Source organism: Bubalus bubalis, chromosome 15 (assembly GCF_019923935.1).
Source record: "Bubalus bubalis isolate 160015118507 breed Murrah chromosome 15, NDDB_SH_1, whole genome shotgun sequence".
In the NCBI taxonomy this organism is placed as follows: Eukaryota; Metazoa; Chordata; class Mammalia; order Artiodactyla; family Bovidae; genus Bubalus; species Bubalus bubalis.
Window position 1 is genome coordinate 44,895,372 of NC_059171.1, and position 14,490 is coordinate 44,909,861.

Genomic DNA, 14,490 nt, shown 5'->3' on the forward strand with positions numbered 1-14,490 from the left:
AGTGTTCATCTCCCTCTCATACACAGCTAAGCCATAAAGATTAGATTAACCATCGTGGCAGGTGATGGCTATTACACAGCTTTATACAGACTGGGTGTTTTGTTCCTAACTGTGACTCTGGCAACTCGCCCAGTACCCAATGCATTCTAGGCACATAATCAGCATTACCAATCTAAATAATGATGTGAGGCCATTTGTTCCTGGCTGAAAATCCTTCACAAGAACCAACTTTCTACAATTAGAGGTAAAAATCTTAAAATGCCAATACGTGATAAGTTAGCATGAAGACTGCTATTTTATAAAAGGTACTATCCATCTGTATGGGTACGATCGTACCAAAGTAGATAGGATTTTCCCTATGTGTGATAGAGTGTACCAAAGGAGAGTACATGTGGAGAGACAAGCAGAACCACTGAAGACAAACTCCTCAGGTTACCATTTGCCTTCAAGCTAACCACACTCTACTGTATACAATCTTCAATATGGGCAGCTATGTCAGAGAAGATAGGCAAAACCTGTATTCAGAGCCAAAGGAAGCAGATTAACACTTGCTTTCTATAACGTGTGAATTTTTAGAATTTCTACTGTGGGAAAAGGTAGTATCTATATCCTTAGAAAAGTTCATACACAAAGGAAAAATAACTTTCCCATATGCTTCTGATATCCAATCCCCAGGTGAGACTCATTTATTATATAAAATTAACCATGCATACATCAGCATATACATGTATTTTCACACCCTTTTAAACAAAATGGTAGAACGTTACATGTTTTCTTTTTCAAACATAACTTTTTTTATTATAAAGGAACACAAGTCTCCGAATTAAAAGTTCTGATACAACTTATTTAACAATCAGTCACTAACAAAATCAAACATAAAGGCAATTATCATACACTGGAACACAAATCACATTTAAGTACAAACATAAAAATAACAAACTCAAGACTTTTCCAGCAGTCCAGCGGTTAAAACTTCACCCTTCCAATGCAGGGGGCATCAGTTCGGTCCCTGGTAGCAGAACTAAAATCTCACATGCCATATGGTATGGCAAAAAGCAGACTCATTTCTCTTCTTTAAGCTGTTTCTTTTCATTGGCTTCTTCCAGATCAAAAGTGAATGGTTTGTCATAACCCATTAAATGGTTATAGTCTTCAGGGTTTGGAAAGAGTGCTGGATTAACTAACAATGATTTCGTTTTAGCATAAAATGTAGTAAACACATGCGTGCTGTTTGGAATCTTCACATCAGTCTGGTGAAATACTGTACTTTTTTCCGAAAGTACAACACTGTAAGTAATGGCTTTGTAAGTGTCTGTTCTGGCCTCATGGTACAAGCGAATGACATAGCCTTTTGTAAGAAAGTGAAGCAGTGCTGGAGTGATCACTGTAAAGCTTCCTATGGTGCCATAAAATAAGATTTGCAAAGGGAGACTTCCAAATATAACATTATTTTGTGCAAAAATGTATGGTAGAAACGCAAGGCTGATCAGACTTGTAGAGTAAGAAAAACACTTCACACCTAAAAAAAGAAAATAGGAGAGGATTAATACCATCCAATTAATTCTTCTTTCTTCCTACCATAGCATTACCAAAACAACAAAACCAAAACACCTATATAGTGCTTATTATATTCCAGGCTTTATTTTAAGCACTCTGCATATTTTATTCATGAAATCTACAAAAAAGTCCTATAAGATAAATGTATAATTATCATCATCATCACTCCCATTTAAAAGATGAGAAAATATCAGGCACTTGCTCAATGTCACATAGCTACCATATATCTATGTGAAAATGTAAAGTCACCAGTCATGTCCAACTCTTTGCGACCCCATGGACTGACTATCGCCCACCAGGCTCCTCTGTCTATGGAATTCTCCAGGGAAAAACACTGGCGTAGGTAGCCATTCCCTTTACCAGGGGATCTTCCTGACCCAGCATTGCAGGCAGACTCTTTATCCTCTGAGCCACTAGGGAAGCCTCACCAAATAGTGGTGTTGGGATTCAAACCCAGGCAATCTGACTCTAGGGTCGAGTCTGTTGGCTATTACAATGCACTACCCAATAAAAGATTTAATTTTACTCAAAAATCCTTATGAATACTATAAAACTTATTCCAGTCAGCAGATAATCAAATAAAATGCTCCGTTAACAAGTACTTCTGCAGATCTAAAACAAAATGTTCAAATACAGGCCTAACTTTATCAGGCTAAGTGCCCAACATTAAAATAGCAAATTTAAAAACAAAAACTCCCCACTGGTGGTTAAGAAACGTGTGGGAGAGGTAAAATTTCCTTATCAAGGAAAAACACTCAAGTTAAAATAGTGACATATTTTTACTTAGATTTTTTTTTAAATCACTGACTTCTGAACTATATATTTAAAAATGGTCAAAATGGTAACTTTTACATTATGTCTACTTTACCACAGTAAATAAATAACTTAAAATGAAAATTTTCTTAGTTTGAATGTATAATTTTAACATGATTGAACACCATCTGTTTGGAAAATGGACAAGCTGAAATCCTAGATGAACTGATTATAAAGTTAATTTGGAAAAACAAAGGAAGCAAAAAAGAGAGGGAGAGTTAGATACTAAAACATTAAAATAGTGTTGTATAGGCTCAGTACTGAACAGATCAATGGAACAAAAGCACAAAATCTAGAAGCCTCACTGCGTATGGAAATTTAGTGTAAAGATATAATTTAAAACTAGTGGTGCTGGGGCAACTGGATAGCCATACAGAAAAAAATAAAATTCAATTGATCCCTCATATCATATACCTGGAAAATTCCAAATAATCCAGAGATCTAGGTGTATAAAATAAGAAAGCTATAAGAAGCCCTGTGAAGGCCTTATATACCTGTGAAGGCCTTATAATCTGAGAACAGAAAATACAGAGGCAATCAAGAGGAAAGTTGATAAATCTGATCACATTTTTAAAATGTACACAGCCATAAATACCATAAACAAAATAAAGAAATGAATGAGAAAACTACTACAAACTTGTATCACAAAGAATTAACATACCCAAGATATAAAAGGTTGCCAGTATATGAGAAGAAAAAGATCAACAACCCAATAAACAAATGAGTAAGAAATATAAGCCGACAGTTCAATGAAACAAAAAATGCACATGAATGCACATGGCCTTTAAACAGATTGTGTGCGTGCGTGTGTGTGTTTTAGTTGACGCTCAGTCATGTCTGACTCTTTGCGACCCCATGGACTGTAGCCCACCAGGATCCTCTGTCCATGGAATTCCCCAGGCAAGAATACTGGAGTGGGTTGCCATGCCCTTCTCAAAGGGATCTTCCCAACCCAGGGATAGAACCTAGGTCTCCTGCATTGAAGGCAGATTCTTTCCCATCTGAGCCAGCAGGGAAGATTTCAAAAGATTAAATGATGCTAAACTTCAAACATAAGAAACATACGATTAAAACCACAGTGAGATATTACTTTTCCCCCAAATTGGCAAAAACCAAAAAATCTGATACCATACATGTTGATGAGGCTGTAACACAGCAGTCACTCTCATACATCACTGCTGGTTGAAGGCTTCTTGTTTGCACCAGTAATTTAAAAATAATTTCTTCTTCTCACAAGTAGTTGTCATGACATTGGTACACATGGGATTTAATGGGGACCAGACTCTTGAGAGTCCCTTGGACTGCAAGGAGATCCAACCAATCCATTCTGAAGGAAATCAGCCCTGGGTGTTCTTTGGAAGGAATGATGCTAAAGCTGAAACTCCAGTACTTTGGCCACCTTATGCGAAAAGTTGACTCATTGGAAAAGACTCTGATGCTGGGAGGGATTGGGGGCAGGAGGAGAAGGGGACGACAGAGGATGAGATAGCTGGATGGCATCACTGACTTGATGGACATGAGTCTCAGTGAACTCCGGGAATTTGTGATGGACAGGGAGGCCTGGAGTGCTGCGATTCATGGGGTCGCAAAGAGTCGGACACGACTGAGCGACTGATCTGATCTGATCTGATCTGAAGCTGTCTTCTGCAGAAAAACCACCTCTTGTTTCCCCATTATTCTTTTCACACTATAGTAGTATGAGTGGTGTCCCTCAAAATTCACATCCACCCAGAACCTCAGAATGTGACCTTATTTGGAGACAGGGTCTTTGCAGACAATTAAAAGTTGAGATGAAATCATCCTGGATTAGGGTGGACCCTACATCCAATGTGAGTGTCCTTAACAGGGCAGAACAGGACAAGCAGAGACACAGAGAAGGCCTTGTGAAGTAGCAGGCAGAGACTGAAGTTATGCAACTACAAGCCAAGGAACACAAAGGATGGCTGCGAGCCATCAGAAGCTGCAAGAGACAAAGAAGAGTTCTTCCCCAGCGCCTTCAGAGCATGTACATGCCAACACTGTGATTTCAGACTTCAGGCCTTCAAAACTGTGAGAATAAATTTTTGCCGTTTTAAGCCACCAAGTGTGTGAAAATGAATTTTAAAAGCCGTAGGAAACTAATACATACATATACTTTATTATGCCTGGTGGTGGTTGTGATTTAGTCCCTAAGTTGTGTCGAACTCTTCCAACCTCATGGACTGTAGTCCACCAGGCTTCTCTGTCTATGGGATTCTCCAAGCAAGAATACTGGAGTGGGTTGCCATTTCCTTCTCCAGGGGATCTTCCTGATCCAGGGATCAAACCTGCGTTTCCTGCATTGCAGTCAAATTCTTTACCTACCGAGCCATCAGGGAAGCCAAGCATCAGTTGCTCAGGTTGAAGTAATTGCTATTTCTAAACATATTCTGGGTTTTCCCATCCTGATGCCTTTGCTCATACGACTTCCATGCCTGGGATGTCCCACTTTCACACCTCTTTATGTTCAAATTCTACTCATCTTAAAATGAGAATACGATGACATCAGTAATTTTTGTTGCTGAATTAACAAGAACTGCCAACTAAAAGTCCCCTCAAATGTCTTTACAGTAGGACCCAATTTGGTAGTTTAAAGAATCTCCAGGAATGGTACCTCTATGTTAATGCCTCTCCCTCAGTTTTACACAGAAAAATTATTAATTCCTGATAAGCATATAGAATGACTTTCTATTTTAATATTGAAAGAACTCAAACATCAAATTCTGCTACAATTCTAGAACTTTGAATACCATGCAAAATTTTGCTGTTCCACAAATATTGTATTATAACCATACTAAAATTAGGAGGCTTCCTAGGTGGTGCTAATAATAAAGATCCTGCCTGCCAATGTAGGAGAAATAAGAGATATGGGTTCAATCCCTGGATCGGGAAGATACCCTGAAGGAGAGCATGGCAGCCCCCTCCAGTATTCTTGCCTGGAGAATTCCATGGACAGAGAAGCCTGGCAGGCTACAGTCCATAGGGTTGCAAAGAGTCGGACATGACTGAATCAACTTAGCACACACACTAAAATTAATTCCTATTTATATTCTCTTCAGTTCAGAACTGAGTCAAGTGGGGACATGAAATAAATGGATAAACCTTCCCTTCATTTGAAGGAATGGTGTCTGTGTTCATAAAGAAGGGTATCATGGGGGTCACAGTTGACACATTTCAAGGGCATCAATCCAGGTATCCAAGGCTCAATCCAGAGATGTGACACAGGCTCAAAGACCTACTCATGTTGTAACTTCTGAAGAAATTACTACCATCCAAAACTGATTCTTCCAAGAATTTCAGAACTCCTCCCAACAGTGACTATAATCAGTCCTTATTCCCAAAAAGTTTTAAATTAGCTGAAGTTGTATTTTAAATATACTCAATTTTAATGTCACACACACTTGAGAACTTACAGGTTTTCAGATTAAATTTCAGACAACCAAGTAACATCAACATGATCAAAAACACACATGTCAATGGGGCACTGAAATCTTGTGGCTGTAAGGTAATCCTCCAAATATTTCAGGTTATACTTTTTTATATAAGGATTATTGAAATGAAATACCACCTCAGAAACTTGAACAAACCACATACCTACATTCTTCGTTTCTAAATTATCCCATACTACATACTGAATTATGACCTAAGGAGACAAAACAACTTTAAATTTGTAGTTATTTAATACACTGTCTTTTCCTACTCCATAACTCCCTACCTACCATGTGCAAAAGTTACTAAGTAAATACATTTGCTGAAAATTCTAAGATCAAAAAAATGTAGACTTAATATATCTATGAACCATAATTACTCTATAGAGTAAATGTCTACTCACCCAAAATAACTACTCCTAAGTATTCATTCATATTTGCTTCTCTGAATATTCAAACATTATATAAATATACGTTTTGTTGCTAAACATCCTGAGAGGTGACCAAAGGATGAATCTTTAGTGCTCAGTCATAAGACCACAAAGTCATAAGAGTCTTCAAAAACCTTTTAAAAGTCTCCTAAAGGGACTTTCCTGGTGGTCCCGTGGTTAAGAATCTGCCCTGCAATGCAGGAGATTCAGGTTCAATCCTCAGTGGGGAACTACAATCCCACATGCAGGGAGGGCAACTAAGGGGACTGTAGATGCAATTGCAGGGGGCCTGCTGCAACTACTGAGACCAAATGCAAGAAAAGATCCCACATGACACAACAAAGATCCTGAGGCAGCCAAATAAATAAATTAATAGATAAATAAAAATTTAAATTTCCTAAAAATGCAAAGGTCTCAACCTCCAAATCCTTTATTAAATCTTATAACCTTTCCTCTGTCTTGCAATTATGAGGTGGTGGCTCAGGGATAAAGAATCCACCTGCCAATGCAGGAGATGCAAGAGACATAGGTTTGATCCCTGAGTCAAGAAGATCCCCTGAACCACTGGCAACCCACTCCAGTATTCTTGCCTGTGAAACCCCGTGGACAGCGAGCCAGGCAGGCAACAGTCCATGGGGTCTTAAGAGAGTCAGACAGGACTTAGCAACTAAACAACAATAAAAATAGTAAGTATCATATGCTCAGAACCTTTTTTATATTCAAAAGGTTGAAAAAAGGAAGTACCCTCTCATTTATGATTACCCACCAAATACTGTTCGGGCCAAATTCCCAGTATAAATCAGCCTTCCATCTTCTGATTTGTCAAGCTGTGTATGTGAACATCGAACACCTCTTTCCCAACAAACAGGTATCTATTGAAAGAGAGACCATGATGTGAGTGCATAATAAATTGCATTTTAGACCAACTTTTAAATTTTTTTAAGTTTATTTTGAAAAATGTAATAAAGAGAACATCTCATATGGGGTGATTTAAGGAATTCTTCCAAATAATCTACAGAGCTGAAGAACTCAAATTGAGTAACAGAAAGGCTTTCCTTAATCCCACTCACAAGTAGACACTGAATTGGGAGTTTGAAGACCTAGGTTTGCATGCCAGCTAGAAGCTTGTTAGATAAAGTGTGACCTTAAACAAGTAAAAAGTGGAGTAGTTTCTTCTATTGCATGTCACTATCACTCAGTTGCAAAGATTTAAATGCATTAGTTTTTGTTTAAAAAAAACATCACTTTATTTAAGCAAAACACTGCAGATTCAGTGTTTATAAAGCCCAGGTAGTTTTTAATACTTCTAAAATATTTATGCCACAGCTATTATTAATATATATATATTCTTTCCCCAAACTCTTTATATCCATTTCTTGTTCCTTATAAGGAAAAATTTCCACTTGAACTCCTACATCAAATTTCACAGGAACAAGAGTTCCCAGAACCTCTGAAAATGACTTTCACTACACACTCTCTTGAAGATGTAAAAGGCATGCCTAATTCCTTTAGGCTGAAATTTAATTAGATTTCAATTCCCGCACTGGCTTTCCAAGTTTCGGCATGTTTGCTAAACCTAATATTTTACAGGGCAGGATTAGGAGACAATTTATTCAGATTAAAATAAGGATTAACTTCTTTATCCCGTCCCCCACCCCCCCCCCCGCAACAGGGAGCATAGTAACTCCTAAAAATAGGGCCACCTAATAAAAAATTGAAAAAACTCAGAGGTTCTCCGAGTTTTTTCAGTTCCATCTCCACGTGGCACATCTAACTTCCTTGAAGATTAGCTCTTACAAGCTTGCGCTCAAGGACAGAAAAGGCAATAAACTGAGTCCTCGCTGGATTTGCAACCATCTGTAAAGTGACTGGAACCGCCCAGAAAAGAATCACTTTCCAAGGGGCACTTGGATCCGCGGGTGCTGTGAACCCCGGGATGCACCGGCCTGGTCCCGAGGCCCAAACATACTATTCCCGCCAGCCTGGGACTGGGCTTCTTTCCTACAGGAGCCGCCGGGCAGTAGGGGAGAAGCTGCGGGGAAGCCAGGCTCCTCAGGCCCGATGCTACTTCCACCACCCGCCCCCCTCCCCGCCCTCACACGGGTCCGAAGCCCTCTAACCGCCGACCTGGGCTCGCACCCGACGCAGAACAGGCGCGGCAGCCGACAGCCCCGTGCCCCCGACGCGCCCTGAGGAGCCTCTGCAGGAGGCCGCCCTCGAGACAGCCGCCCTGGGGCCTCGGAGCGCGTTGGAAGCCCACGGCGCTGTCCTCTTCCCGCCGAGCCGCAGTCCGGCCGCCCAAGGGCCGCCCAACGCCAGAAGCAGCATCCCACACCCAACCAGGAAAGGCGACCGCACTGCGGCGGCACCGCGACACCCTAAACCGCGGCTTCTCACCAGTCCCGGGCTGGAACGAGCCGCGCAGGCGCATCCCCCAGAAGGCCCACCGGCAGGGTTGGCCGCCGGCGCGTGCGCAGAACATACGGCACGCCTGCAACGTGCCCAACCTCGCGCTGTTCCCTGCGAGCTGAGCTGTGCACCGGATCAGACCCTTGCTGCGGGGACCAGCAGACGCCCAGCTTCCACGCTGCTTCCCCTTGTCGGAGTGTGGGGCTCTTTATAACAGTGTGGAAGAACTGAAGGAGTGTGTGTGTGTCTCTTTATAACAGTGTGGAAGAACTGAAGGGAGTGTGTGTGTGTGTGTCTTTATAACTGTGGAAGAACGGAAGGGAGTGTGTGTGTGTGTCTCTTTATAACAGTGTGGAAGAACGGAAGGGAGTGTGTGTGTTGGTCGCTTAGTCGTGTCGGACTCTGCGACCCCATGGACTGTAACCTGCCAGGTTTCTCTGTCCCTGGGATTCTCCAGGCGTGGACGGAGACGCCAGGCAGGCTAGAGTCTTGGCCTCTTTATAACAGTGTGGAAGGATAGAGGGGAGAGCCATGCTCAAAGGACAAATCCTGGAAGCCCGAGTTAAATGTTTTATTCTCCTGGGTGTCATTTTCTAGGCTCCCTTAAACATTTTCTTTATGGAAAATGTTTCTAATCTATTGGCACAAAGGAATAATACGTTACACGTTTGCACAAAAATGAATGGTAATTTGATCCAACCAATGAGTTGGTAGAAGATAAGTAGAATTCGCTCATTGACCGTTGATACTTGTCAAATTTGTTTTCTGAAATCATTCTCATCCGTGTACCGGATACTTTATTATTTGTTAAAGAGGTATTGAGTGCCTTGCCTATTGCCAGGACTAACTCGGAAGCTGAGGCTATAAAGATACTGAATAAAACTGGGAATCCACAGCGCTTTATGTTGCAGGAAGTAGAATCCCTTCCAAGTTCGGAGAGAGGGCTCTTGTCTAACACTCAAATGAATTGCCCGAGGACACGCATGAACTGAGAAAGCAAAAGATGATTGGGTAGGGGCATCTGGGTGGAGAGCAGTAGGGTAAGGAAACCCAGAACTGCTCTGCCATGTGGCTCACAGTCTGGGGTTTTAAGGTGATAGGATAAATTTACAGGTTGTCTTTGGCCAATCATTCTGACTCAAGGTCCTTCCTGGTGGCTCAGGCATTGCTCAAGTAAGATGGATGCCAGGAAGAAGGACTCTGGGAAGTGGTCAGACGTGTGGTGTCTCCTGACTTTTCCCCAACTCTTCTGGTTGTGGTGGCTTGTTAGTTCCACGTTCCTTACCAGGACCTCATGTCATAAAACAGCTCACACAAATGGTTACTATAGTGCCTGGCCAGGGTGGGCAGTTTCAGCCAGTGTGCTTCCCCTAACACATAGTGAAGGCAACCCTAAAAAATAAGTTAAAATATAATGTTTTATTATAATTGAAATATACCAATTTATGAAATATTACAGAAGCCCAAGATGCAGAATGATTAATTTAGCCTGAGAATGCCCAGAGGTTCAGGTTCAGCTGAGTATCGAGGGATGAGCACCCAACTAGTCAATATGCTCTTTTGTTTATTTCAGAACCATATGTTTTACTCAAAATGTTATTTACATAAGAGAGGAACAAACTAATAGTCTAAACTAGTACCACCTTCACAACTCCAAATCCTGTCTACCTTTTTCTGGGTATCTAGAAGGATAAAATAATACTATCTCTTTATGGATAATTTCACTTTCTTTTTTGTTTCTTTTGTTTACTGAAGTATAGCCAATTTACAGTGTTGTGCTAATTTGCTGTACAGCAAAGTGACTCCATTATACACATATATACATTCTTTTTCACATTCTTTTCAATTCTGGTTTATCCCAGGAGACTGGGTATAGTTCCCTGTGCTATACAGTAGAACTTTGTTATTTATTCATTCTAAATATAGTAGTTTTGTCTGAGTGTGTTTTATAGATATGTTCATTGGTGCCATATATTAGATTGCACATAAATGATACCATATGGTATTTGTCTTTCTCTTTCTGGCTCACTTCACTTAGTATGATACTCTCTAGTTGTATCCATGATGCTGCAAATGGCATTATTTTGTTCTTTTTTTATGAATGAGTAATATTCCTTTGTGGACTTCCCAGGCGGCTCAATGGTAAAAAATCTGCCTGCAATGCAAGAGATGTGTTTTCCATCCTAGAGTTGGGAAGATCCCCTGGAGAAGGAAATGGCAACCCACTCCAGTATTCTTGACATGTCGTTTCCATGGCTTGGCTATTGTAACTTCACTTTCTTTATCTTCTGCTTACCTTTTAACGTCTCTTGACTCTCCTGGGGGGTCCAGTGGTTTAAGACTCTGTGCTTCCAATGCAAGGACTGCCAGTTCTATCCCCAGTTGGGGAACTAAGATTCCAGATCACCTGAGACAAAAAAAAAAAAAAAACCACAAAACCAAAATATTCTTGCTTTAGTGTAGTGCATATTACAAACAACATCAATTAGCCATTCTTGTACTGATACATATTTAAACTTGCTGTTCACATAGTGTTTTTTAATAGTTTTAATAGCTTTAAAAAGATAAACTGAGGCACGCTAAAATTTCTGAGAGTTTATTTGAGCAAAACTTTATTCCAATCGTACATCAAACTTGAAACAGTCATGAACACTCCACTGACAGGAGCTAGAAGAAGATGCACATGCAAAGCAAGGAAATTATTTGATTGTTATAGCTTATGCTGTTGCATTATTTGAGAAAAATCTCATTGGATGTTTGTGATTGGTTGTTCCTACTTTTGAGGTATTCACAGGATTGAATATGGGCTTGCTCATTAACCTACCAAGACATCAGAGCCATCTCAGTCTAATGCCTCTTTGTATGATTACTTCAACAATATATTAAGAGAAGCTGAATTTTTATCTTCTGTTAAGCTTAGTTTCTTCCTACAGAAACTGTGGGCAAATGGAAATACTACTTGGTCTACTCAGAGTTTCTAAATAGCTGAAATGAGATCATATTCTGAAATTTTTGTGCTATAGAATTATATGAAACTATTATTCATGGTTAAAGATTTCCCAGTTCTAGTAGTTTAGAGATGTTTTTTAAATATATACTACTTGAGTGGGATTTTAGAATGATACTAAGGCTGTTTACAAAATAATCCTTGAATTCCCCATTCATACCATCTGAGAGGGTTTTAAGATGGAGGCTCATGGAAAAATTGAAAATGGGTACCCCTTGTAGAATGTATGGCCACCATTATTATATGTAATTTTTGTTTGTTCTTTAGCTGTCTTTCCTTCCCATCCACCACGCCTTTTCCCCTCCTTTAATTTAAGCTTAAGGACAGAATTGTGTGATGGAAAAAAGAAAAGAAAATTTTTGGTAAAGCCAGTATTTGGTAAGAACCCTAAATACTTCTTTATAGTGGGTTGGAAGTTAAACCAGGAGAGTCTTTTAGCAAAAGAATTTGTCAATAGATAATCAAGAACTTTTAAAATGTTCATATTCTAAAGAAACAGAAACATGGTCAAAGATTTCTGCAGATCCTGAATACAGTATTACATAAAGTGACTTAAAAATGAAAATATGGTCAATGTCCAACATTTAAGGAAATACTTAAGTGACTCATGGTACATTTAGACAATGTAATTCTATAGACATTAAAAATGATGTTGTGGAGATTTTGGTTACAAAAGTGTGGGTTATTGAGGTTTGTTAAGTAGGAAAATAAATAGTATAAAGAACCATGTAAATACAGTATAATCTACGTAAAAGTATATTAAAACACCAATGTATCTGCAATTTCTACATTTTTATAACCATGTATTATACGTTTACTATATGTAAATAATAAATTATTATTTACATAATAAATAATATCCTAAGTAAATTTTGCACTTTTAAAAAACAATCCTTGACTAGATTTTAGCCCTAAATCTGGCATTAGTTAGCCTCAGCATCCTCACCTGAAAAATTCTATCGTTCTCTAGGCAACTAACATAGTGACCCTTTTAGAAGGCGATAAGGCAATGAGGAAAGGGAAGTTTTAAGGGGAGAAAATAACACTCCTGAAGTAAAGGAGGAAAAGTTCAGTCGAAAATGAGCCCACAGCCTCCTCTTCTCACCCCATTGCCTCTCCTCCTTACCAAACTCTATTCTGAGCTGCTGCTGCTAAGTCGCTTCAATCGGGTCGGACTCTGTGCGACCCCATAGACGGCAGCCCACCAGGCTCCCCCAACCCTGGGATTCTTCAGGCAAGAACACTGGAGTGGGTTGCCATTTCCTTCTCCAAGGCATGAAAGTGAAAAGTGAAAGTGAAGTCGCTCAGTCGTGTCTGACTCTTAGGGACCCCATGGACTGCAGCCTACCAGGCTCCTCCATCCATGGGATTTTCCAGGCAAAAGTACTGGAGTGGGGTGCCATTTATAACCAAAAAACCTTAATCATTTTTGCAAAGGCTTGGAAAAATTAACCTCCAACAGTCTGTCCGGTATTGCTTTTGCAACACTTTTTAATCTGCCAAATGAACTAAAAGTGTCTTTCAGGCAAAGGCACTAATTAGGTCAACAAACTCTGGGTCGCCTGTGTTTTCCTTTTGTGGACATCATTACACAGCAGTCCTAGTTGGGCAACTTGCAATGGTGAGAGTCTTGGCCCTACATTCTTTTCATGCCTCAGTCCGGTAAACAGAGGGTGAACTTTATTTAGCTGTTTCACTCTTCTTGGAAGGGTGCCTAAATTTCACCAAAGGAAAGCAGATAAAGGCGGCTCTGACTTATGATAGTTCAATTTATACTTGACTTTATGATGGTGAAAAAGCTGTAAGATTCAGAAGAAACCGTACACAATTTGGAATCTTATTTAATCTTTTCCTGGGCTATATGCAGTATGAAAGATGGAGTATAATACTCTCTCCTCGGTTTTGAAGCTTCTAATCACTTACCCAATCAGGAGGGTAAACCACCTATATATTTACAATCATTCTGTTTTTAACTTTCAGTACAGTAATCAATAAACTACCTGAAATAATCAACACTCTATTGTAAAATAAGCTTTGTATTTGATGATCTCTGCCCAACTGCAGGTTGGATATAAGTAGGCTAAACTGTGTTGAATAGGTTACGTCTATCCAGTGCATTTTCGACTGATATTGTCAACTTACCATGAGTTCTCAGGATAGAACCCCATCTTAAGTGGAGGTAAGATCTGTAAAAAGGATAGGCAGATGGGAAGAGTGGGGAGATAGTGCGCCGAGGAGACAGCGGGAGAGAGAACAGAAGGAGAGGCAGAGGGGGCGTGAAATGACAAAGATGGTGTCAGAATTGAGTACTGGTGGCCGTAGTTTCTGTGAATGATTCCCTGGGAGGGAGACAGGCGACGGGTGAAGGCCTCCGAGTGGGGGTGGGGGGCGTGGTTGCTTTCAGTAAACACTGAAAAGTACCGGGAAGAGAGGAAATGAGGCCAGCGATTTCGCGAGCTGCCGAGATGCTCTTCAATAAGCTCTGCAACTTTTCACAAAAGACAGAAAGTGCTTCATAAAGAGCACGGTCTTGTTAGCATAGAAACCGCACCCCCACTTTCCGACCTTTCTTCTGCGGACGTCTGCTACGTCTAGGCTTACCCGCAAAGGAGGGGTAGGGACAACCTCCAAAATTACCAGACTCTTTAAGACTCGGCGTGAGAAACTACAAGTTCCAGGTTGCAGCGCTGACTCCGCCTAACACGGCAGTACTCGCTAGAGAAACTACAAATCCCAGGATGCAATGCTGCCTCGGACCCCCGACCTCCTCCACTCCCAGCACCGCTTCAAGGATGAGGTCCCTTCGGAAATCAGACTAGGGTCGGTG

The 14,490-nt window shown here is 40.5% G+C and overlaps 1 protein-coding gene and 1 long non-coding RNA gene across 2 annotated transcripts; both read right to left on the minus strand.

Annotated features, from left to right (window-relative positions):
• Positions 1-770: 770 nt before the first annotated feature.
• TMEM70 (transmembrane protein 70) lies at positions 771-8,680 on the minus strand. The gene is made up of 3 exons (XM_006054200.3): positions 8,375-8,680; positions 7,014-7,119; positions 771-1,519 (listed from the first exon to the last, which is right to left on the minus strand). Exons 1-3 carry the CDS (start codon positions 8,573-8,575, stop codon positions 1,062-1,064), a joined length of 765 nt encoding a protein of 254 aa, XP_006054262.1. The 5' UTR covers positions 8,576-8,680; the 3' UTR covers positions 771-1,061.
• Positions 8,681-9,687: 1,007 nt separating this feature from the next.
• LOC123329471 lies at positions 9,688-14,352 on the minus strand. The gene is made up of 3 exons (XR_006544940.1): positions 13,806-14,352; positions 10,953-11,063; positions 9,688-10,048 (listed from the first exon to the last, which is right to left on the minus strand). It is a non-coding gene; the product is annotated as an uncharacterized LOC123329471 (long non-coding RNA).
• Between the last annotated feature and the right edge of the window lie 138 nt (positions 14,353-14,490).